Below are 25,830 nucleotides of genomic sequence, written 5' to 3'. Positions count from 1 at the left end.
AATTCCAATGAGATGCAGAGCTCAGGAAAGGCAGAGAATGCAAAAAGGGCTGAACAAAATGGCACTGCTGGCAACTCAAAAAGTCTTTGCCAAGTGCAACCCCTAAAGAGGTCCCTAAACTTCTCTTTATCAATTCTGTCCCATGAGTGAATTAACTCTTTACTTTTTTCTGCTCTGATCTGTGAAATCACAGAATCTTAGAATGACCTGGGTTGGAAGGGACCTTAAAGACCCCCTCATTCCACCAGCCCAGGCTGCTCAGAGCTCCATCCAACCTGGCCCTGGACACTTGCAGGGATGGAAGAGCTTCCATCTCTTGTCATTTACCTCACAAGGAACAAAAACCTGGGAGGTCCCAAGTCATAAAAAGAATGGCACAGTCACTCTGTTACTTTGTGCATAACAATTTCTGATGCTCCCTTGGCCTTTTTGACTCATGTAGAACATTTTTCTTCTGTTTTCATTACATTGCAATGACTCCTGGTTTTTTCCCCCTATTTCTTTCCCCCTGGTTTTGGGTATGTGCAGTTGTGGCTGTTTTCCTTCCATGGATATTGCTGTTATTCATTAGCAGGTTCTGTTGCTGTAACTTCCATAACTTAGGAACAAAATGCCAGGGAAACGTGGCCTCAGGTCCATCAACACCTCAGTTTTGTTATAACCAAGTTTAGGATTAAAGTGAAGGATGAGTAATTCTATTTTTACAAATATATTCTCACTTATCAATCTGGTCTAAGTGTAAAAGATGCTCCTAAGGACTCCTCATGTGCAAAAATCACTTTTAGGTTTGATGTTGTCCCTGTTGCTGTAACAGTGGACACAAAACATTATGGAAAAATATAACCTCCAAGTTAAACCAGAGGGGATGAGGTTCCACACAGGCACTGCCATGGAGCCAGCTCTGAAACCTTTGGGATAACCAGGATTCCTAGTAAACAAATAGTAGCTTGTAGGAAGTTGTAGGATGGAGAAAGGGAGTTTTATTCCAGCTGGATTAAGTACAAAATGGTCTGAAGACAGACTGACACAAACCTGCACAGAGCAGAGGGCCAGGCTGGGGATGAGCCTGTGCTCACCCACTGCAGCAGCTTTGAGAATCAGGGAATCATGGAATGGTTTGGGCTGGAGGGGACCTTAAAGCTCACCCAGTGCCACCCCCTGCCATGGGCAGGACACCTCTCACTAGCCCAGGCTGCTCCAAGCCCTGTCCAACCTGGCCTTGGACACTTCCAGGGATGGGGCAGCCACCTGGGCAACCTGTGCCAGGGCCTCCCCACCCTCCCAGGGAAGAATTTCTTCCCAATATCCCACCTAACCCTGCCCTCTTTAAGTCTGAAGCCACTCCCATTGTCCTGTCACCCCAGTTCCTGATGGACAGTCCCCTCCAGCTTCCCTGCAGCCCCTTCAGACCCTGGAAGGTGCCCTGAGGTCTCCACACAACCTTCCCTTCTCCAGCTGAACATTCCCAGCTCTCCCAGCCCGTTTCCATAGGGGAGGGGCTCCAGTCCCCTCACTGACTTTGTGGCCTCCTCTGGACTTGCTCCAACAGTTCCATGTCCTTCTGATGTTGGGGGCAGCCTGGACACAGTGCTCCAGGTGAGGTCTCATGAGAGCAGAGCAGAGGGGCAGAATCCCCTCCCAGGCCTGCCTGGCTGTGCCTGGGATTGTCCCAGGCCAGGGGCAGGACCCTGCACTTCACTTTGTTGAGCTCCATGAGCTTCACATGGTCCCACCTCTCCAGCCTGCCCAGGTCCCTCTGGATCCATCCCTTCCCTCCAGCATGGTGATCACAGCACACAGCTCAGTGTCTTATTACTGCCTGAACTAAAGCTGGAATAACAACAGCTTCCCTTCACAGCACTAAGGGGAACTTTCACAGGAATTAGGGAGGAGGGTTCCATAAAAGACTCATGAAGAGGTCCATGCTGAGAGCAGCTGCTGGCCCCAAGCAGAATGTAAATAAAGCCATTTAATTTTAAACCACCTAGTTTTAAATGAGCTGTTTTCAACCCTTCGTCCTGACCTCTTCCAGGAGAATAAAGCAAACCCAGCACTTCTTGTGCCTGACTGAAATAGGAGCACTCGGGAAGAAATGCACACAAATGCTCTCCAGCCCAAAGGATCAGGAAAGATGATTCCAATTCCAGCTTATCCAGAGGTTCCTGACTATGAACCAGCTGCCCCTCTGCCCCAAAAAGGGGGTTTTCCAAGGAAGAAACACAGCAGTTGTTGCTGGTGCCTTGGGGGTGATGACAAGGGGCAGTTCCTGGCTGTGGGTTTTCCAGGATCCGTTCTGACTCCAGTTTGTCAGCTCCTATCTGAGGCAGAACTCCGTGTTCCCTCTGCAGGATGTGATGGACCAGCTGATCAGATCTATACCCATCATCTCCTGGGTTTAGGTGCTGGGGAATTCTGGTAGAGGAAGCTGTGGTGTAACCCAACAACCTCCAGCAGAATTGCCAAGAAATCAAAAAACAAGTTCTCTGACCACGGACTGAGACCCCTCTGAAGGAGAGGGATTTGGTCACAGCAGAGTGTGCCCACTCACACAGCTTTTCACCCTTGTTCCTCCAAAACATCAGCTCTCAAGCTTGGAAGTGGCAGAGAAGTCCAGGGTGCAGCTCACCTAGGCAGGCTGGGAGCCCCAACTGTGTTTCCAGGCTTTTTCCAATACACAACACCCAGGAAAAATGTAAATCCACACACCTTTCTGTGTGTAAGGCCATGTTTTTGACTCAGAATGTGTGATTAGGGGGCCTTTTAGAAACCAGAGGGAGTAAAAAGCTGTTTCTCCCTCTGTTTAAGTGCCTGATACACCCTCAGCACAGCAGGTCCTGTGGTTGTGCCTCAGAACTTTGGGTGGGGAACTCAAGACCAGCAACGAATCCACGGATTTTCCCTCCTCCTGCTGGAGTTGTGTGTTCCTTCCCAGCACCTTCTGGTTGTACAACTTGCTTAATCTATCCCCTGTACCTGCAGGGGCATCTGGGGCCCAAGAGTGGCAGTTTGGTCCCCTCTGTCCCCTGCTAATGGTATGCAGGGCTCAGCCACAAGAAGGGCATTTCCCTCATTAAAGGACATTTCCCTCATTAAAGGACATTTCTCTAATTAAAGGACATTTCTCTAATTAAAGTCACCAAGATCAGATCAGGGGTACCCGAGTAAAACCCAATGTGTCATGACAAAAATGCCCTCAGTGCTCTGAATGCCTGGAAGATGCCACAGACCCCAGATCAAATGTCACCCATTCCAACTGAGAACATGAAATCCAGCTCTGACACAGCCCTGGCAAGTGAGTTACTCTCCAGCAAAAAAACACATGAGAAACCCAATGGCTGAACTCTGGAGAGGACAGTGCAGAGCAACCACCACCAAGGAAGACTAAATGAAACTCCAGAATCCTGCAAATGGGAAAAAGAATATGCTGTTCTTTGACCTTTTTTTTTTTTTTTAATTCTCCACTTTCCTGAAGTCCCTTCTATTCCCCTCTAGCAAACATATCAGCTGGTTTTACTCATTTAAGAGTAGCTCCTTCATAATGATAAAGGCTTTTTTCTAACCTTGTGTGTATCTCTAGGATGAATTTTAAAAGTACTTATCAGTGAACTGAATTATGTGGCTTTGGCAGCTGCCTGGGAGAGATTTGGGGCTTCAGAGCACTGTCTAGAGAGATAAGCTTTAGGGAACACACAAGCAATGAGCTAAGTGTTTTAATGACCATTCTGCACCAAAATACTGAAGGTCTAACAGCCTTCTTGGCCTTTACTTGTAAATGTTAACTACCAGCAGTTGGCTCAGCATCTTCCTCCCCTGGCCAGAGGAGTCTGCACTCAAGGTAATTAACATTTCTCCATCAACAGCCTGGGAGAGCTTTCACTGTGTGTCATTCCCAGCATCACAGAGAGCAGCTTCCACTTGTGAAAAACGAGAGGATTTTTGACAGGGTGATGCCAGAAATCCCTGCCCACTGTGGGGGAAGCCCAGCAGTACCTTGGCGGAGCAGCAGGTCGTCCCTCAGCAGGCAGATGTAATAAACACAGCCAGGCTGGGCATAGTGGGGCCGAGGGATCATGGGGACCTCCTGCAGGGAAACACAAAAAAGGAAGGGAATCCTGAGCTGCCCAACATCATCAGTCCCAAAATGGGGCTGAAACCCTTTTGGAATCATGCAGAGAAGAACTGACCCCTCCCGGGACTGAACCCAAACCAAGGCAGACACAGGAAGGGAGAAACTTAAGAAGTGAGAAAAATTAAGAGAAACGTAAGAAAGTGAGAACCCAGCATTTACCACCCCCAATAAATACAAATGCAGGAGCTGCTTCAGTTTATAAGTGTGTTAAGGAAGGAGAGTTTACCCTGCTCACAGCCCGAGGCTCACACTGCTCACACAGGTAGTGCTCCACGTCCGAGTTCACACCCATGCAGTCACAGTGCTGCCAGACCTGGGGAAACAGGCACAGCCCAGCTCAGTCAGAGTCCTGGCACAGGCTGTGTGTACAAGCTGCCTTTTCTCAAAACACATTAAGGAGAGCAAGACAATAAGCTTCAGAAAGGAAAGTTGAGATTTTCTTTGAACTGTTTCACAGCACATCAGAAGACAGACAGGATCCCCAGGCAACTGTGTGTGTAAAAGCCCAAAACTGCTGGATCTAATTCCTCTCTCCCAAGGGCAGAAGCTGTGCCAGTTCCAGCTCCTCTACACAGAAATGCAAGTTGCATTTCCTTAGAACACACAACTTCTCTTTTGGAGAGGAAATGCAGGGCTGGAGAGGTAACTCATGCTACTGACTACATGGAAACTCCTGGTCACAGAGAAGAGAAAAAGAGAGGGATTCCATTTTGGGCTCCCCTGCCTCACCATGCACTTTTCACACTGGATCATGAGCCCCTCCTCCTTTTTAAGGCCACAGATGCAGTGGAAGCCTAAAACTGTGGAAATTCATTTCTCCCTCCCAAGGGCAGGAGCTGTGGCAGTTCCAGCTCCTCTACATAGAAACACAAGCTGCATTTCCTCTGTGAAAACAGCATCTCCACTCTTTTGGAGAGGAAATGAAGGGCTGCAGAGGTAATTCATGCTACTGACTACATGGAAACTGCTGGTTATGGAGAAAAGAGAGCAGGCTGTGGTTTGGGTTCCCTTTTCACACTGGATCTGCACTTTTCACACTGGATCATGAGCCCCTCACCCTTGTAGAGGCCACAGATGCAGTGGAAGCCCCAAACTGTTGAAATAAATTTCTCTCTCCCAAGGGCTCCTCTACACAGAAATACAAGTTGCATTTCCTCTGTGAAAACAGCATCTCCATAATTCGGGAGAGGAAATGAAGGGCTGGAGAGGTAATTTATGCTACTACATGGAAACTGCTGGTGGTGCAGAAGAGAAAAAGAGAGAGATTCCATTTTGGGCTGCCCCTGCCTCACCATGCACTTTTCACACTGGATCATGAGACCCTTGTCCTTGTAGAGGCCACAGATGCAGTGGAAACCCCAAACTGTTGAAATAAATTTCTCTCCCAAGGGCAGTTCTGGCTCCTCTACACAGAAATACAAGCTGCATTTCCTCTGTGAAAACAGCACCTCCATAATTTGGGAGAGGAAATGAAGGGCTGCAGAGGTAATTCATGCACTGACTACATGGAAACTGCTGGTGGTGGAGAAGAGAAAAAGAGAGGGATTCCATTGTGGGCTGCCCTGCCTCACCATGCACTTTTCACACTGGATCATGAGCCCCTCGTCCTTGTAGAGGCCGCAGATGCAGCGGATGACGTCCTCGTCCTTCTCGTGCCCATTGTCCTTGTCGCACACCGAGGTCTCGCTGCTGTCGGCCTCGCTGGCCGTCTCGCCCACGATCTCGTCGATCTGCGCGGCCGCCTCGTGCCGGGCGCTGTAGTAGGCCTTGCGCAGCCGGCACACGTCGCGGCCCGTGGGGGACTTCCTGCCGTAGTATTTCTGAGGGGAGAACACACGGCGAGGGCTTCGTCTCCGAGCCCTGTGTTTTCAGGGAGTGCCCCCGTCCACATGCACCCGGGAGGGGTCTGGGTCTGCCCTGAGCCGTGCCCCAAACACCACACGAGGGGCTGTGGGGTCGAAGGTTGGGCTCGGTGAGCTCAGAGGGCTTTTCTGACCCGGCTGATCCTCTGAAATGTGGGGGGCACCTCTCCATCCCACTCCTTATTCTCACCAGGTGGGGGGAGAAGGGATTGAGAAGGACTTGGGGGTGATGGGTGACCAAAAACTCAGCTTGCCCCGTCCCTGTACCCGCACAGCCCAGAAACCAAGGGGATCCTGGGCTGCATCCAAGGCAGAGTGGGCAGCAGGCCCAGGGAGGGGATTCTGCCCCTCTACTCTGCTCTCCTGGACCCCACCTGGAATATTGTGGCCAGTTCTGGTGCCCCCAACATCAGAAGGACATGGAGCTGTTGGAGCAAGCCCAGAGGAGGCCACGAAGTTGATAAGGGGACTGGAGCACCTCCCCTCTGGAGACAGGCTGGGAGAGGTGGGAATGTTCAGGCTGGAGAAGAGAAGGTTGTGTGCTGAACTCACAGCACCTTCCAGTGTCTGAAGGGGCTAAAAGGAGGTTGAAGAGGGGCTGTTCCTCAAGAACTGGAGTGACGGGACAAGGGGAATGGCTTCACAATGACAGATTAAATTTAGGTTGGCTCTATGGAAGAAATTCTTGGCTGTGAGGGGGAGGCCCTGGCACAGGTTGCCCAGAGAAGCTGTGGCTGCCTCTGGATCCCTGGAAGTGTCCAAGGCCAGGTTGGATGGGGCTTGGAGCAACCTGGGACAGTGGAAGGTGTCCCTGCCCAGGGCAGAGGGGTGGGACTGGATGATCTTTAAGGTCCCTTCCAGCCCAAACCATTCCATGATTCTGTGATTCTCTGACATCTGACACTGAAGAACAAGGTGCTGCTTCCAGAAGGAACTGGAATTTGTTTAGGTGAGCTATTCATGCATGTCCTTGACCTTCTCTCTGCCTGACCTAAGGCAATCAAAGAGCACATGGATTGCTCTCGAGGGCTCACCAGGAACAGATCAGCACAAGTTCTCCTCCTCCAAGATATTTCTCTTCCTTTGCTACTGTAAGTCAGCAAGAGCACTAAAGGAGGTCACATCCCTGCTCTCAGGCCAGAGGGAGCCTCACCTCTGCATTCCTGAACACCTTCAGCATGTCCCCATCAAAAGCTTCCACAGTTTTGTAGTAGCCAGTCAGGATCTGCTTCTCAATGGTGGCGAGGTCCAAGGGGTCAGAGATCTTCTCGTAATAGTCTGCATTTCTACAGAGGGAACATTGGCACAGTGTCACATTCCTGAGCAATTCCAACCAGGCAAATCCATCAGGGAATGCTTGGGGAAGGCAGCACTTACTTTTTCTTTGGGGGCAGGTTCAGGAGAGGAGCTGCGAGCGCCTGCCTGGAGGAATCTGCAACAGGGACACACAGCTTAGGGACATTCCTGGAGTAAAACTTAAAAATACAAGTAACTAACATTCAATCTGGGTTAGAAAAAGGCTTTTCTGCTAACTGAGCCACGGGAAATTAAAATGCTTCTGCATTTCTAGACGCTGGTGGCTGCAATCAGACCACAGGTATCAAAATGAAGGACAGTGTCCTTGCAACTCTGATTTTTGCTGAAATTTTGAAAAATCAGTTTTAAAGGACAGCAACATATGAGGGTTCTGGTGGCAGAGGAGGGGGTTGAGGATAAAACAAAGTGATTATAGGTAAGCAGGAAAGAAAAAAAAAAGAGTTCTTCAACATCCCATCTTTTTCTAGTATCTTCTATTCTGAGAGTCCGTTGTTCCAGAGGCTGAAAACATCCCCGTGGAGATTTTTTTTAAGGAGTGCCAGGTTCACCTTTGTAGGCTATGATGCTGTCACATATTTCCTTGAAGATCTGTGCCAGGCGGGCAGCACGAGCCACCTCGATGTTCTCCTCGGCCGCCGCCAAGCGCCGCGTCCGCACCGAGCGGGCCGTCTGCAGGGCTGAGAACTGGGTCATGAACACGTCTGGGGGAGGGCAGAAAAGAGTCACCTCTAAACAAAAAACCCGCCAGAGAGTAAATCACAGCACCTCCCCCCGTGGTTATTGAGATTAACGCGGCTCCCGAGCTGCTGGAGCAGCACAAGGCGTCGGCTGCCGTTCCCAAGTCGGCCCTCACTGCTCAGGGCTCTAAACTTAAATTTTAATCAGTTTAATCAGCTGGTTATTGGAATGTTTTATGTTGCTGGAGCAAATAAAACATGTCATTGAGTTCACCCCAAACACTCACTGCCCACCTTCTCCTGCACCTGACAGTGGGGGCCCAATCCTGCCTGGCTGGGAGGATGATGGTCCTCCTTTTTGGAGCAGGGTTAATTTTCCCCTGATAGTTTTATTTTGTCCCATTCCCATTTAGAGCCAAAAAGCTCTAAAATTATGAGGATAGATGACAATTTTCAAAGTCAGCACAACTGTTTCTGGTCTAGGGATACAGAGAGCAGGAAACAGCCCCTCTCTGTCAGGACCCAACCATGGATGGTCATGGAATCACAGAGTCATGGAATGGTCTGGGTTGGAAGGCACCTCACAGATCCTCTTGTTCCACCCCCTGCCATGGGCAGGGACACCTTCCACTAGCCCAGGTTGCTCCAAGCCCTGTCCAACCTGGCCTTGGACACTTCCAGGGATGGGGCAGCCACAGCTTCTCTGGGCAACCTGTGCCAGGGCCTCCCCACCCTCACAGGGAAGAATTTCTTCCTCATATCACAGAATTATATCCTAGAACCATTTAGAAAAGACCTCCAAGACCAACACCTTGTCAACTAGACCATGGCACAATGTTAAATACCACGCTCTGACAAACCCCTCCTGATGAAACACCAGACGCGGCACCTCCTACCAGGATTCAGGAGACCCCTGAGTGCCTTTACCCGAGCAGCATCCCCTGCACCTCTTACAGCAGGTGTATGGATCTTGTAGTGACCCTACACCGGATTTATACAGGGGTTAAACCCCACCTGGGTCCCCAGGGCAGCCCCTGCGTGGCCTCACCTGATTTGATGTTCCCGTCATCCCGGCAGATCCCGTTCCAGCGGGTGTACAGGGACGTGCTGTGGATGTTGTCACTGACGTGCTTCACCTCCTCCTGCTTCTGTCGGATCTTCTCCCAGTTTCGTACCAGAAAGACGTGGTGTTTCAGCACAAAATTCCTACGGGGATTAGAAAGGGATGCAAGGACCACTCTTTACTGAGAAATGAATTCCCTAACGCGGGGGAGAAGCTGGATATTCAGAGGGACACTCTGTGCCTCCTCTGCTCAGTGGGGAGGAACTCCAGCCTGGCTGGGTCAGAGGGGAACTCAGAGCTGCATCCTCAGGCATTTCATGATGCACCAGTGTTTGCTCAACACTCCATTTCTGAGGCCAGTCCCCCAGAAACCCTCCCTTACCTCTCCCTGTTGGACATGGGCTTCATCTGCAGCTGAGGGGTCAGCCTGGTCGGGGCGTTCACACTTTCACTGGGTTCCTCAGGGATGTGGCCCCTCTGGAAAACAGATGGTTCTGATAGACAGGAAAAACTGTGCCAAGAGCTCAGCAAAGCACTCAGAGCAGTCCCTGAGACAGAACCTGCAGCACTGCTCTGCTGTACAGATACACCAGTTTTTGGTCTGATGGCACAGACTGATTTCCCATTAACCTCTACCCACCCAAACTCTGTCTTTAACACTTACCCTCTTCTTTAATTTGTGCTTTGACTTCCTCTTCTCTTTCGACCGTCCAGGCCTTCTGTGGGTGCTCACAGGCTGGTTGCTTTTGCTTGAAAGTCCATTCATGCGCTGACTTTTCCCCCCAATTATCCCTCTGCATTTGTCAAAGCCACATTTGCAGAGTTGCTTTGGGGGGGGGAAAGAAAAAAACAAATTAAATAAACCCCCAAAGATTTCGATTCTCCCTCAGCATTCCAAAGAACCTCTTGTGCCAAATACAACGCGACAGGTTTTGTTAACGGACCTTCGGCTTCACAGAACTGTTGGCCCTGGGTGACACTTTTGTTAAGGTCTCCCCGTGGGATCTTTACCTGCTTTTCAACGTTAAAGGAGTGGAAGTTGTAGTCGTAGGTCAGCTCAGTCCCAGCAGGCATGTCCTTGAGTGCATAGAGCCCGATCCGATAAACACCGTTCACGGACCTGCAGGGAAACACCAGCAAAGATTCCCCAGGATTACACCTGGAATCCTCTCTGTCCACACACTGGGAGTGTCAGAGACAGGAAGCAACACTTCTGCTGCACCCTGGGTCCTGCCTGTTCTTCACCTGTACAGTTCTCTCATTTCTCTGTTACAATAAACCCTGAAGGCCAAAAAGTGAACACAACATTTACAGAGAGGAGGAAGTTGTGCTTTCAGGAAAAGCTACAAACTGTCCTGGCTATCACAAGAAATCAGCTTGTCCACTGCCAGCACTCAGGCCCCCTCCTAGACTGAAATCTTCCACTGAGCATCAAACTCATCTCAAAATCACAGAACCACAGAATGGTTTGGGTTGGGAGGGACCTGAAGCTCATCTTGTTCCACCCCCTGCCATGGGCAGGGACACCTTCCACCAGCCCAGCTTGCTCCAAGCCCCGTCCAACCTGGCCTTGGACACTTCCAGGGATCCAGGGGCAGCCACAGCTTCTCTGGGCAACTCATACCAGGGTCTCCCCACTCTCACAGGGAGGAATTTCTTCCCAATATCCCATCTGACCCTGCCCTCTGTCAATTTGAAGCCATTCCCCTTTGTCCCGTCCCTCCATCCCTTGGAAATAGTCTCTCTCCATCTTTCCTGTAGCTCCTGCAGGCACTGGAAGGCCACAATCAGGTCACCCCAAAGCTTCTCTTCTCCAGGCTGAACAATCCCAACTCTCCCAGCCTTTCCTCCCAGCAGAGCTGCTCCACCTCTGATCCCCTTGGTGCCTCCTCTGGACCTGCTCCAACAGCTCCATGTCCTTCCTGTGCTGGGACCCCAGAGCTGGAGGCAGGACCCAAGGTGGGGTCTCTCACCAGAGCAGAGCAGAACAGAGGGGCAGAGTCCCCTCCCAATTCTTTCATTCATTTTGTGTTGGATTTTCAAATTTAAAACTTGATTACTAGTGCTTAAATCCACCAGAATTATCTGGGAAACACGAGCTACTCTGCTGCACTGTCCCCACAGTGATTCCTGTCACCACCATCTGCTACTTCCCTGTAAATCATTCACTACAAATCCCTCAGCACTTATTTCCTCCTAGCCTGGCCCTGCATTTCACACTGCACTGTTGATAACCTGTGCACAGAAGAGAAAATGCCACCATACCAGTGCTGGTGTGACACAGGCTGGGCTGCAATCCCACTGTTTCCCCCTTTGTCTGTGTTAAAAATATTTGTACTGCCAGGAAGAAAGAATATACACACATAGAGGAGTTGACAGTGTTACCTGGCCTTCAACATTTGCAGTGTGACAACCAGCAGTGCTGGGCTTGCCTTGCCAGAAAACTTAGACCTTGTTTGCAAAGCCCTTGCAAACACTCCACAACAACCCCCTGCAGCGCTCCAGGCTGGGGACAGAGGGGCTGGAGAGCAGCCAGGCAGGGAGGGAGCTGGGAGTGTGGATTGACAGGAGGCTGAACAGGAGCCAGAGTGTGCCCAGGTGGCCAAGAAGGCCAATGGATCCTGGCCTGGCTCAGGAACAGGGTGGCCAACAGGTCCAAGGAAGTGATTCTGCCCCTGGACTCAGCACTGGTGAGGCCACCCCTGGAGTGCTGTGTCCAGTTCTGGGCCCTCAGCTCAGGAAGGACATGGAGGGGCTGGAGCAGGTGAAGAGGAGAGCAACGAGGCTGGGGAAGGGACTGGAGCACAAGTGCTGTGAGGAGAGGCTGAGGGAGCTGGGGCTGTTCAGCCTGGAGAAGAGGAGGCTCAGGGGAGACCTCCTCACTCTGCACAACTCCTGACAGGAGGGGGGAGCCAGGTGGGGGTTGGTCTCTTTTCCCAGACAATGATCAGCAAGACAAGAGGGCTGGGTCTTCAGCTGTGCCAGGGGAGGTTTAGGTTGGATATTAGAAAGAATTTCTTTACAGAGAGAGTAATCAGCCATTGGAATGGGCTGCCCAGGGAAGTGGTGGATTCTCCATCCCTGGAGGTGTTTAAGGACAGACTGGATGTGGCATCAGTGCCATGGGCTGGGAACCACGGCGGGGTTGGATCAAGGGTTGGACTGGATGATCTGGGAGGTCCCTTCCCACCCAGCTGATTCCATGATTCTAAGGTCTGAGGATTATTGACACCCCTCCCCTCCCTGTTCTGAGCTCAGACCCCCTCAGCTGCTCCGGTTCTCTCAGCCCGGGTGCCCCGGGTTCCCAGGGAGCAGAAGGCCCCCGCTCACCATTTCTGCATCTCGCAGTTGGGGTTGCAGCTGTGGTTGATGAAGCGAGCCTCGTTGCCCATGCGGTAGCTGTCGATGACCATCCCGCTGTCCAGGTTCAGGCAGTAGTGGTCGCTGTGGTTGTGGTACTGCTCGATCATGCGGTTCCTGCCGGGGACACAGGGAGCCCCCGTCACTCTGCCTGTCCCCCCCTCGGCACACGGGGAGCGGCACAGCAAGAGCACGTTCGGGAGTTCTCAGAGGGGGTTTGGAAGGATAAAAGTAATGTTTTACATTTTACAGAGCCGTACACCTAGAGAGGGAGGAAAACCATGATTGTACCTATTTTTATAAGTCAAGGCCACTGACAGAGCTTGGGTTAGAATTTAGAAATTTGCTCTTCTGGAATGCTCCCTTTTGGGTTCTGCAGATTATGTGTACACATTTCATGGTGATAACCTGTGTATGGAAGAGAAAATGCAAGTATACATTCTTTGGGGTGTCTGTGTATGCACGTGGACAACAACCAGCTGCTTCCTGGGGGCTGGACAGTTTCTGGAATCACATCCATGGATCACAGGAGCACAGTGACAGGAGTCAGTGTTAGTGGTTATCTCTGTATGAGGAGACTGCAGCTGCCTTCTGGTGGAGCTCTGAGAGCAGCAGGTCCCTCCAACCTCAAATATCCCACGATGCTACAGAGTGAACAAGACAATTTCTTTCTTTCATTGGTTATTAATGCTCCCACTTGGTTTCTTTTTAACTTCACACCCACCTGCAAAAGCCCATGTCCCTTCCAGTCCCACTCTGCCCCTCAGTTGTACCTGGCACCGTCCAAATCCTGCACAGCTCTCATTTGGACTCACAGTCACTCGCAGCATTTCACATTTACAGGGCAGATGAGGCACAGAATTCATTCCAAACACTCATTCAAACTCCTCTCCATTGAACTGAGAACAACTTGATTGATCTAAAAATGGGAATTCTAAGCCTCCCTTCTGGCTGTGACCAGAACAGGATTCCTTATCCCCCCCTTTGTTCCTGTCTAAGGATACCCCCCCCACGACCACAGATGCCAAAGTCACTCATTGAGCCTTCCACGCCAAAGCAGCAAATAAATATTTCTACCTGAATTCTTGCTCACTAACAACTTCTCCCAGATATTCAATGATAAACTGTCCTGCTTTCAGGGGCTCTTTGGTACGGATACCCCATCCTTTCTCCTCGGCCCGGAACCTCTCCAGGCACTGCACCCACTCGTGCCTCTGGATGCGCTGGTTGCAGCACTGCTCCCCACAGGGGCACGTGTTGGGGGAACACTCTGCAAAGATCATCCTGAAACACACAACAGGGGAGGGAGAGAGCACTCTGAGAGCTGGGAAAGACACAAACCAACAATAACAAATGAAACAAAAGGTGCTGAGGAACTGCAACGCTGTTTGTTTCCAAGGGGGAATTCCCGCAGTGATTCCCAGCCTGGCTCTCACTGATACTCAAAGGGTAAAATGGAGCTTTTACTGGGATCTTCCCCTGGAGAAGAGGGGGATTGTTAATTTTAAAGGGATTGTTTCTCTGGCAGTGCTGAGGAATCCCCTGGAGCGGGGAGCTCAGCCTGGGGGGTGTCAGTGGGACCCCCAGATGCTCAGACTGGGAATTTTCCCTCCCAGCAGGAGGAAGGAGCCTGGACCCCTGTGACGATGCCTTTCCTGCTGGGGTTGCATCCAGCACAACTCTCTTCCTAAGAGAGGATGTGAAATAACCCAAGGAAGCCATTCTGACCTGTTCAGACAATCCTCCACACAGCCCTTCCCACTGTCATCCTCTGGTTTCTTACAGTTGCAGGTGGTGGCCTCGTAGCCAGAGAGGGGTTTGACATCCACGTAGACATCTGTAGGAAAAAAAGAGAAAGAAAACAAACCCAAACAGGGAAAAGAATTCTTCCCAGGTGAAAAAACCAGAACTGCTTATCTACAGTATTTTCATCCCAATTAAATAAAGCAAAAAAAAAAACCAAAAAAAAACCAAGCAGGTGGAAGTGACTTTGGCAGGACAAAGAGCAGGACAGAAAGAAGAGGTGTCATGTGAAAATTCCACAATTAACAGTTTAGTAATAAGATTTTACTTACTAGAACGGATTTTTTTGTAAAGTGGGACATCTGGCTTTTTATACAACTGAAAGGAAGAGAAAGAAAATTTTAATACATTGCATAAGTGCATCTGTTATTCAAAAGGATCAGGGAAATGATGTTCTGTTACATAGGGAACAGTTCTGTAATCATTCCTAGAAATCTGCATTCTCTTCCCTAGGCTCAGACTGCATTAGCAAATAGGTCACAAAAAGGATGTGAATAAGTAGAACCTGGGTTTAATGAGACACTGGAGCAGTTTGTCCCCCCCATGGCTTGTTCTGTGTGCCCAGAGCAACGTGGGAACCAGCTGTCCCAAGGACAGGCTCCTCTGGACAGGGCTGGAAAGAAGGGCAATTATTTAAACCTGCTTTGGGGAAACCATCTTTGGTGGAGTCACCACGTGGCAATGCTTGAAAAAGTGAGGTAGAAAAATCAAGGTGCTTGTCAAAGCTACCCAACGACCTCAAGGGTCTTTTCTGATCTAAGGGGTTCTCTGAACACTGTGAGTACAGGTGGGAGAAATGCAGATTCATCTTCTCATCAGAGGAACTTCCTCTGCAGATGGAGATGGCAGGAGGGAAAAGGGAAGCTTACACCACAATTCATAATAATTTCAGTTATATTCCAGCCTTTCAGACAAGCTTTGAGGAATAATTGGAAATTATGTGTGTGTTTCACACACACTTCCTGCACTAAGAGCCCTCCCTCAGTGACACACAGGCACGACCCTGACACCTCCACACCCCTGCACAGAGAAACTCCTCTGCAGGGGCCTCTGACATTCCAGGGAGAGATGGAAAATGCCAAGGAAACAGATTCCATGTATTTATTATTTATGGAATACCGAGCAGACGAGACAGGCAGATGCAACTCAGCGTCAACACTGGGCAAGGAAGTGCCCTCAGCTGAGGTGTCCCCAAGGCCCCTGACTTGAGGATCAGATTCCAGGGGCCACAGCACCTGGGAATTTGTCCTGCTAATTTACATGCTCAAGTTACACAGCTGAGAGCACTTTCTTGCCACAGAGCCAGGGACAGACTCCCCCCACCCCAGCCTCAAATCCTGTGGTAAATCTCTCGGTGGAAACTTCTCAGGGGAAAACAACAAAAAACCCCTCCTATTTTTAGGCCCGCACATATTTAAAGCTCTTTTAAAGGGAACGAGCCCGTCCGACGGTTCCTTCTCTTCCCTCAGCAGGAAAATTTCAGCTTGCAAGTGAAAAATAAATTCCACTCTGCTGGGACGGATCCAAGGAAAATAAGGGCTGAGATTCCTCAGTGCTGCTGGCAGAACACCCGAATTCTCCCGGGGCGTGTCTGGAACCAGCTCCCTGCACGAGGCAGCGCCGCCAAAATAAGAGTCTGCAGCCAAATCCAGGGCTTTTGCCAGCACAAACTCCCGGGGTTGCTATTTTGCAAGAGAGGGGAATAATGGGAATTATCCACATTAAACACATATGCAAATCTGCAAATCCTTTCTCTCCTCACACAGTGGCAGCAACAAGATATCCCCCAGCAGGCAGGATGTGCAAACACAGCTCTCGTGTGCTGCCGCTTCCTTTCTAAGGCTTCTGATCCCAATCTTGGCTTTTTATCTCCTACCTGGTTGTGTTTCCACTGCCAGAGGATGTCGTAAGGCAGCTGGAAGTCAATTCTCTTTTGTCTGAGGTACTTTCCTGGAACAGAAAGGTTGGTAAGTGGCACACACTCATCTCCACGTGTCCCCGGAGAACGGGAGCCGCTCCAGGCACCTCGCCAGGGTCTGGCAGGGCCTCGGGAAGGGACACAGGGGAGCAGGAGCCTCCCAGAACATTCTGTCTGTCGGGGCAGGCCCGGGGAAGAGCCTGTGTGTCTGTGTTCTGCTCTCCTGCCCTGCTCAGGTGGGACCTGCCAGGGACGGGCAGGGAAGGTGTTGGCTCAGATCCGACCACAGTGCCAGGCAGGGACAACAGCACCTGGCATGAGTGACCACAGCACTGAGAGAGGTGACCACAACACCTGAGAGAACTGACCACAACACCTGAGAGAACTGACCATAACACTTGAGAGAAATGACCATAACATCTGAGAGAACTGACCACAACACCTGAGAGAACTGACCACAGCACCTGAGAGAACTGACCACAGCACCTGAGAGAACTGACCATAACATCTGAGAGAACTGACCACAACACCTGAGAGAACTGACCACAGCACTGAGAGAGGTGACCACAGCACCTGAGAGAACTGACCACAACATCTGAGAGAACTGACCACAACACCTGAGAGAACTGACCACAGCACCTGAGAGAACTGACCATAACATCTGAGAGAACTGACCACAGCACCTGAGAGAACTGACCATAACACCTGAGAGAACTGACCACAGCACCTGAGAGAACTGACCACAACACCTGAGAGAACTGACCACAGCACCTGAGAGAACTGACCACAGCACCTGAGAGAACTGACCATAACACCTGAGAGAACTGACCACAGCACCTGAGAGAACTGACCATAGCACCTGAGAGAACTGACCATAACATCTGAGAGAACTGACCATAACATCTGAGAGAACTGACCACAGCACCTGAGAGAACTGACCATAACACCTGAGAGAACTGACCACAGCACCTGAGAGAACTGACCATAACATCTGAGAGAACTGACCACAGCACCTGAGAGAACTGACCATAACACCTGAGAGAACTGACCACAGCACCTGAGAGAACTGACCATAACATCTGACAGAGGTGACCACAGCCCTGCAAAGAGACAACACCTGGCACCACTGACCACAGCCCTGGGAAGGGACAACAGCACCTGAAACAACTGACCACAACACCTGAGAGAAGTGACCACAGTCCTGGGAAGTGACAACACCTGACACAACTGACCACAGTCCTGTGAAGTGACCACAACACCTGACAGAGGTGACCACAGCCCTGTGAAGTGACCACACCACCTGACAGAAGTGACCACAGCCCTGTGAAGTGACCACACCTGACAGAAGTGACCACAGTCCTTGTGAAGTGATTACAACGCCTGACAGAGGTGACCACACCCCTGTGAAGTGACCTGACAGAACTGACCATGGCCCTGTGAAGTGACCACACCACCTGACAGAGGTGACCACAGCCCTGGGAAGTGACCACACCTGACAGAGGTGACCACGGCCCTCTGAAGTGATCACAACACCTGACAGAGGTGACCACAGTCCTTGTGAAGTGACCACAACACCTGACAGAAGTGACCACGGCTCTGGGAAATGACCACAACACCTGACAGAAGAGACCACAGCCCTGTGAAGTGACCACAACACCTGACAGAAGTGACCATGGCCCTGTGAAGTGACCACAACACCTGACAGAAGTGACCACAGCCCTGTGAAGTGACCCTGTGCCTTCTCCATGAGACAGCTCAAGGCCGACAGGTTCCCCTGAACTCTCCTGTGCACAACCCAAGGCTTCAGCACAGGACAAACCTGCTGCACTGCCCCAGCACGATGGTAAATCCCAACACTGCACTCAAAGAAATCAAATCAGGTTTAAAAATAGCCTCCAAGCCTGTTCCTGTGACCTTTACCAGAAGAGATTTAAGAATGAATTCAGACTTGGCAAACACATTCCCCAATGTTTTGGAAAGGCTTCAAGATGCTCTGTATTTTCAGCAATAACTGAAACTGTTTCAGACAGAACTCGGTGCTTTCACTGCAGATTCTGGCTCTGCTCTGACATTCCCTGTCACCCCAAAAGGACCCTGACCCATGACATCATTCATTCCAGACCCCAGGGCTGACACTGCTGAGTTCTAGCCAAGATTAAACATTCTCTGATCGTTTTGCTGGAATCCTGTGTCCCAAAAATGCAGTGAGCAGGATGAGGTGTCACTCCCAGGTCTGATTTTCCCAGCTTCTCTCACTCCCAACAAGTGCCTTTATGTTCCTCCAGCAATGGTTCCATATAAATTCACACACACCCCCTCTCCACTGGAAAATAAAAATGGTAATGTTTTCCTTACAATTCCCCCCTAAATTACTTTTCATTTTCAATGCCTTATTCATCCCTACAAGGTTCCAGGAAAGAGCTAAATCTGCTGGGAATTTGCTTTCACTCCTGTGACCTCAGCAGCCCAAACAAAGGGCTCTTTCAGGTGCCCTGGCACCGAGCCTGGAGCAGGGGAAGGTCCCTTTCCCCCCCCTCAAGTGCAGTGCCCTGGCAGAGTCCAAAGCTGGCCACTGCTCCGGGGTTAAACCATCCCCAGTGCCCTGGATGGAGCCCTGGGAGCAGCTCAGTCCCAGGGCAGGAGCTGGAATGTGGCAGCAGCACAAACACCGGGAGTCGGAGTGTCCTGGCAGATGCCTCGGCCACGGGAAGGTTTGATGACCCCCATTCCAACAGAACTGACAGAGGGCAGGTTTGGGAGAATGCTGAGAACTTTAATCACCACCTTCAGCTCTGAAACCTGCTCTGTGGTCCCTGATTCACACAGATCTGGCCAACTCTTCTGCCTCGCTGGGAGAGCAAAACTTCTCAGCTGAAGAAGACAAGCCAGTGATACGGGAGTGTTGGATGGGACAAATATTCCTGCTGAACAAAGAGAAATGTCCCAAACCTGCCTGGCATGATGGGACCTGCAGCAAGAAACCACGGCACTTCAAAAGCTGAAACAATTACCTGAGAAGTTACTCAGCCTTGGTTCATCCTGGGAAATGATGGGAGCTGCACTTTGGGAGCTCAGGGACAGCCCATCCCTGGGAGCAGCATCCCAAGCTCCAGCAGCTCCAAGTGCCTGGGCTAGACTTGGGTTACAGCTTCTTTCCACAGGCACTTCCCTGGAAATGTCCAGGTTGGACGGGACTTGGAGCAACCTGGGCCAGGGGAAGGTGTCCCTGCCCATGGCAGGGGGTGGCACTGGATGAGCTTTGAGGTCCCTCCCAATCCAAACCATTCCATGATTCTGTGATTCTGTGAAACCCTAAATCCCATTTTTGTCCTACCCAACACCTAAGAATGGGGATAAAATAAAAACCCAGATAACAGCAAAGCTTTTCATTCTTCCACCCTTTTATCCATGTTTAAGGTCAGACACAGGGACAAGTGGGAATTTATTATTCCATGCTCAGCTTTTTGGATTTAACAAACGGTCATGATTGTCTCTGGCTACTCTGCTGCAGCTTTACTCTGAGGAGGAGACTCTTGCTCTGCATTTCATCTGAGGGTTATCACAGCTAAAGCAGGTTTGAACACCAGACTGGCATTTCAAAAAATGAAAACAAAGCTCACGTGGCAAGTCAAGAAAAGCCTCCTGAGCCCCAACTTGTGCACTGGGGAGCACAGAGAGCTGAATGTGGCTGTGGGCAGAGTTCAGGGGGGACCAAAAGGATCAAAAAGAGGGAAGAGGGAGAGAGCAGAGAGCTGGGCAGTGCAGGGGATCCCCACCTCACCCCACAACCAAACCCCCCCGGTACCCACCGACGTGGATGGGGGCAGGGAACAGCCCGTGCTCGTGCTCCCCCGGGGTGTATTCCAGCTTCTCCTTCTTCAGCTGGATCAGGCGGCTCTTGGGGCTGTGGGAGACAGGGACACAACGAGAATGTCACAGCGGGAACAACCACCTGCCCTGGCAAAGGACACAGCTCTGGGTGACAGGGACACAAGGAGAATGTCACAGCGGGAACAACCACCTGCCCTGGCAAAGGACACAGCTCTGGGTGACAGGGACACAACCAGAACGTCACACGGGAACAAACCCCTGCCCTGGCAAAGGACACAGCTCTGGGTGACAGGGACACAACCAGAACATCACACGGGAACAAACACCTGCCCTGGCAAAGGGCACAGCTCTGGGTGACAGGGACACAACCAGAACGTCACACGGGAACAAACACCTGCCCTGGCAAAGGACACAGCTCTGGGTGACAGGGACACAACCAGAACGTCACACGGGAACAACCAAAGCCTGCCCTGGCAAAGGACACAGCTCTGGGTGACAGGGACACAACCAGAACGTCACAACGGGCACCCAACGCCTGCCCTGGCAAAGGACACAGCTCTGGGTGACAGGGACACAACCAGAACATCACACGGGAACAACCAAAGCCTGCCCTGGCAAAGGACACAGCTCTGGGTGACAGGGGCACAACCAGAACGTCACACGGGCACCAACGCCTGCCCTGGCAAAGGACACAGCTCTGGGTGACAGGGACACAAGGAGAATGTCACTGAGGGAACAAACACCTGCCCTGGCAAAGGACACAGCTCTGGGCTGGTCAAAGGACATTTCTCTGCTTCAGTCACCTCTGGGACATCAGGCAAGAGAACAACAACAGAAACAGCCCCCAAAACCTGACTGCCAGGGTGCCTGTCACACACACTGATCACAGCCCTCCCACAGGGCATTTTTCTCTTTTCTTCTTTGTTTTTCTCTTTTCTTCTTCTTTTCATCTTTATTTCTTCTTTCCTCTTTTTTCTCTCTTTTTTTTCTTTTTCCCTTTTTTCTTTTTCTTTTTTTCTTTTTCTTTTTCTCTTTTTCTTTCTCTTTTTTCTTTTTCTTTCTTTTTCTCTTTTTTCTTTTTCTCTTTTTTTCTCTTTTTTCTTTTTCTCTTTTTTTCTCTTTTTTGATTTTCTCTTTTTTTCTTTTTCTCTTTTTTCTTTTTGTCTTTTTTTCTTTTTCTCTTTTTTCTTTTTCTTGTTCTCTTTTTACATTTTCTCTTTTTTCTTTTTCTCTTTTTTTAATTTTCTCTTTTTTTTCTTTTTTCTCTTTTTTCCTTTTTCTCTTTTTTCATTTTCTCTTTTTTTTCCTCTTTTTTCATTTTCTTTTTTCTTTTTCTCTTTTTTCTTTTTCGCTTTTTTTTTTCTTTTTCTCTTTTTTTTTTTTCTTCTTTTTCTCATTTTTCCCCCCTCTCTTTTTCTCAAGCAACACCTCACGGGACACCATCATCTTTACATGCCCAGCACATGATACAAAAGCAACAACTAACCCTACACAAATAAAAGACACCCAAGAAATCACATCTGGTGGGTTCTGGCTGAGGAACTGGACGTGCTCTCCTGCTCTGCTGAGGGCAAATGTCCCTGTGCTGCCCTTCAGAAGGTTGTTCACCAGGGAGAGAACAGAAGTGAGAGTTTAAAAAGCAGTTTTACAGAAGGGGAGAGCAGGAATACGAACTCAGAGAGGCTGGGTGGGTCAGGCAGGTGTCAGCTCCAAAACCTGGCCTTTACAAACAGCTCCTGGCCACCGACAGCCCCTGGAAATTAAAACCTGAGGTGGTTATATTTAGTGCTGCAACATCCAGAAGAGGCTTCTAAATGTCAAATATACCAAAGACTAAATCATATGGAAGCCTGCTGAAGTGTCCTGAAGCTTTTTAAGGGATTTACTTTAATAACTGGCTGTACAACTGCAGGCTGACTCGACCAAAAATGGGATATTGTTTAACTTGTGAATGGAAAATGCAAGTTAAAAACAGGTTTTGTGATACAGATACCAACAACTGGAAATAATCTGGAAGGAATCCTTCCCTGGGAGGGTGGGGAGGCCCTGGCACAGGTTGCCCAGAGAAGCTGTGGCTGCCCCTGGATCCCTGGAAGTGTCCAAGGCCAGGCTGGATGGAGCTTGGAGCAACCTGGGCCAGTGGAAGGTGTCCCTGCCCAGGGCAGGGGGTGGAATCAGTTGATCTTTAAGGTCCTTTCCAACCCAAAGCATTCCAGGATTCTCTGAAGGTCAGAAACAGAACTGATGGCAATAATTTGTGGTTTATATTCTCTTCTTAACCTTTCTGGATTTCTGGTACCTGTTCCACAAGTACAAGTTACTAAACCTTGGATTAAAAGGCTTAATTAGGGGGATTAAAACCCCCCCAACAAAATGCCCCAAACCCAAACCCTGCCCACCCCTCTCATCTTCCAGGTTGTGCTGCACCAAATCTCCACAACTGGCAGAGAAAGGCCTTAAAAGAACTACTGACAGGACCTGGAAAGCAAGGTCTAATTAAGAGGAAATAGGGATTTTGAAGAGGCAAAGTGTGCCCAAGAGGCAAGCAAACCCTTAAACCAAAGGCAGAGAGAAAAGGGAAAACATTCCATAAGGAAGATGATTTAATTCAACCTAAATGTGCAGCCCTTTAACACACCCACATTCTGTGCAAATGGAAAAATAAAACTACAATGAATAAATTACAAGGAGGAGCCCAGAGTGAAAGGGAAATGAAGGAGGTGATTATCTGAAAACACAGAATATCCCATGAATTCCTCCAGGCTCTGTGGACCCTCCTGGGTCAGCCCTGGCCATAAGTGAGAGCATAAAGGGCCTCAAGGCTCCAGGGGCTTCAGAGGGAAGGGCTGAGATGCCAAAAGCAAGCAGAAATATTAGAAGGAAATTAAATATTGAAAGGAAATATCAAAAGGAAAGTAGAAATAAAAAAGGAAATACGCTAAAATCATAAAGTATAAACCACACAGGCAGTTTTATAAACATAAATACCATGTAAAAAAAAAGCTTTGTGACTTCAAAAAGGCCTCTCTGCAGTGTCCAGAAAAGGTGTGTGTTGCCAGGCCTGCCTGTTCCCACCAGGATGGGCCCTTTCAGGCTGGGCTTTGTGGTTGCCCAGAGAAGCTGTGGCTGCCCCTGGATCCCTGGAAGTGTTCAAGGCCAGGTTGGAAAGGGCTTGGAGCAACCTGGGATAGGGGAAGGTGTCCCTGCCCATGGCAGGGGGTGGAACGAGACGAGCTTTGAGGTCCCTCCCAACCCAAAGCACTTCATGGTTCCAAGCAAGCCAGTGGGACCAGGGGGAGACCTGGCCAAAATTCTGGGAAATGAGACCTGGCCAATAACCTGGGAATGAGACCTGGCCAAAACCTGGGAAATGAGACCTGGCCAAAATTCTGGGAAATGAGACCTGGCCAAAATTCTGGGAAATGAGACCTGGCCAAAATTCTGGGAAATGAGACCTGGCCAATAACCTGGGAAATGAGACCTGGCCAAAACCTGGGAATGAGACCTGGCCAATAACCTGGGAAATGAGACCTGGCCAAAACCTGGGAAATGAGACCTGGCCAATAATCTGGGAAATGAGACCTGGCCAATAACCTGGGAAATGAGACCTGGCCAAAATTCTGGGAAACGAGACCTGGCCAAAATTCTGGGAAATGAGACCTGGCCAATAACCTGGGAAATGAGACCTGGCCAATAACCTGGGAAATGAGACCTGGCCAAAATTCTGGGAAATGAGACCTGGCCAATAACCTGGGAATGAGACCTGGCCAATAACCTGGGAAATGAGACCTGGTCAATAATCTGGGAAATGAGACCTGGTCAATAACCTGGGAAATGAGACCTGGCCAAAATTCTGGGAAATGAGACCTGGCCAATAACCTGGGAATGAGACCTGGCCAAAATTCTGGGAAATGAGACCTGGCCAATAACCTGGGAATGAGACCTGGCCAAAACCTGGGAAACGAGACCTGGCCAAAATTCTGGGAAATGAGACCTGGCCAAAATTCTGGGAAATGAGACCTGGCCAATAACCTGGGAATGAGACCTGGCCAATAACCTGGGAATGAGACCTGGCCAAAATTCTGGGAAATGAGACCTGGCCAATAATCTGGGAAATGAGACCTGGCCAAAACCTGGGAAATGAGACCTGGCCAATAACCTGGGAAATGAGACCTTCCAAGAGCCCAGCTACACCAGGGAGCTGGGGGAGGACATTCCTGAGCATCTGACACACTGAAGCCTGGCTACATAAAAGGTTGGACTCGATGATCTCAGAGGTTGGACTTGATGATCCTGGAGGCCTTTTCCAACCTCAATGACTCATTAAGAAATGCTTCTCTCTCTTTAATCCACTGCCTAAAGCTGTCTGGTTCAGCTTTTGACAGGACAAATCTAAACCACCCACTTTGGGAATGGTTCCACCCTCCAGCAGACTGAACTGGGCTCTCTTTGCAAGCTCCCAGGACAGAGCAATGGCCAGGGGATGTTTCTGTGGAAGATGAGAACAGTCAGAGGCTGAAGGTCAGGCTTAGTCTCAAAATGTCAGTCTAAAGTCTCAGGCAAACTAAGAAGGGAACAAAGACCAGAACCACAGTTGTCTTCCCTGTACCTTCATTTCTCCTCATCCCTCTCCTTCCCTTTCTTCCTGTTCCCCCTCTCCAGCTTCCAGTGCCTTCTCCCTACACTCTCACCACGCTGGCTGGGATTAGTTCCCTGTGGAATCACGTTTCTGAGGTGTGGAGCCCAGCTTCCCTCTCTGCCCACAGGCTGACAAACACCCCAAGTGGGGATGAGCTGGCTTTGTTGCTGGTCTGACTCGCTGTGACTGCAGGGTGAACCACCCCAGGAACCCAGAGGAAGGCTGGATTCCATCCAACCACTATCCCAAGTGCCCTGGACACCAGGCTGGGACAAAGGAAAGGTCAGCACAGGAAAAGGAATAAGCCTAAAAGGTGAGGAGAAAGCACAGCTGATTGTTCCAGTGCAAAGTCAGGCACCTGCTGAACTGCTCATATCAAAATCCTGCTATTGCTCTAAACAATCTACAGCATTTCAGTTCATTACTAATTCACTAATGACTAAATTTCTTTGGTGAACTGGACTCTGCACTCCTCTAGGAAAGCCACTGCTGGATACAGAGAGTGACTCCTGCCTGAGATCTTCCTTTGTTCTCAAAGCTGCAGCCACACACTGAACCTCCCTCCAGCACCGGATCCACGGAACTCTCCCCGTGGGAGTTGAGGGTTGGGAACACTCCTGTGGAGGCTGCAGCTCCACTGCCCACAAAATTAGAGCTGGAAATGGGGTAGAACTGAGACTGCCTCAGGAACCATTCCTTTTGTTCCTGGTTTGTTTGCAAGGAATCAAAATCTGAGCTCTCCTCACCGGATCTGAGTGAGGTTTCTGCACAGAGGGGAGGTGGAGGGAAATCCTGCTGAGGCAAACTGCACGTGGCTGAAGAGAAATGAAGCAGTTTAAAAATATCTGTTAAAACTGGCTGTTTAAATCTCTTTTAGCAGTCAAATAACACTGGCCAGGCCAGGCCAAACCTTTCCTGTGCTGCTGGATGTGACTGATGCAGGGAGAGGCTGGAACTGTGAACAGCAAACCTCAGCACAACTTTCACTGGCTCCTCGTGGCATTTTAGGGAATATTTAGGAAGGATGAAATGGAGAAGGAAAATGGCCCTTAAGGCAAAGTGTCTGCAGGTGAACAGTGCAAACAGAGCTACAGAAAACCAGGGGTTAAAACCCACCAGGAGGCACAGGGAGTGTGGGAATGGGGACAGAAAGCAGCACTAGAGGGTGCCCCACGATCACAGAGCTCCCTTTGCTTCCTCCACTCAGACCAGGTTTCCCAAATCCTCCAGC

General features: G+C 50.0%; 1 protein-coding gene across 1 annotated transcript in view; it reads right to left on the bottom strand.

Annotated features, from left to right (window-relative positions):
- The window catches only part of ASH1L (ASH1 like histone lysine methyltransferase), a 66,756-nt gene that overhangs the window by 5,833 nt on the left and 35,093 nt on the right, over positions 1-25,830 (bottom strand). The window contains exons 7-22 of the mRNA XM_064638389.1: positions 19,939-20,033; positions 16,088-16,161; positions 14,484-14,529; positions 14,137-14,245; positions 13,486-13,692; positions 12,379-12,525; positions 10,060-10,168; positions 9,713-9,874; positions 9,431-9,525; positions 9,034-9,191; positions 7,857-8,009; positions 7,369-7,423; positions 7,145-7,277; positions 5,701-5,949; positions 4,356-4,442; positions 3,991-4,081 (exon numbers count right to left, since the gene is read on the bottom strand). Coding sequence (XP_064494459.1) covers positions 3,991-4,081; positions 4,356-4,442; positions 5,701-5,949; positions 7,145-7,277; positions 7,369-7,423; positions 7,857-8,009; positions 9,034-9,191; positions 9,431-9,525; positions 9,713-9,874; positions 10,060-10,168; positions 12,379-12,525; positions 13,486-13,692; positions 14,137-14,245; positions 14,484-14,529; positions 16,088-16,161; positions 19,939-20,033 — 1,970 coding nt within the window. The remainder of the gene's footprint in view (positions 1-3,990; positions 4,082-4,355; positions 4,443-5,700; positions 5,950-7,144; positions 7,278-7,368; positions 7,424-7,856; positions 8,010-9,033; positions 9,192-9,430; positions 9,526-9,712; positions 9,875-10,059; positions 10,169-12,378; positions 12,526-13,485; positions 13,693-14,136; positions 14,246-14,483; positions 14,530-16,087; positions 16,162-19,938; positions 20,034-25,830) is intronic.

This window comes from Pseudopipra pipra, chromosome 29 (genome assembly GCF_036250125.1).
Source record: "Pseudopipra pipra isolate bDixPip1 chromosome 29, bDixPip1.hap1, whole genome shotgun sequence".
NCBI classification, from domain to species: Eukaryota; Metazoa; Chordata; class Aves; order Passeriformes; family Pipridae; genus Pseudopipra; species Pseudopipra pipra.
The sequence above is the reverse complement of the archived record's forward strand: the minus strand, read 5'-3'. Positions and strand labels throughout refer to the sequence as shown.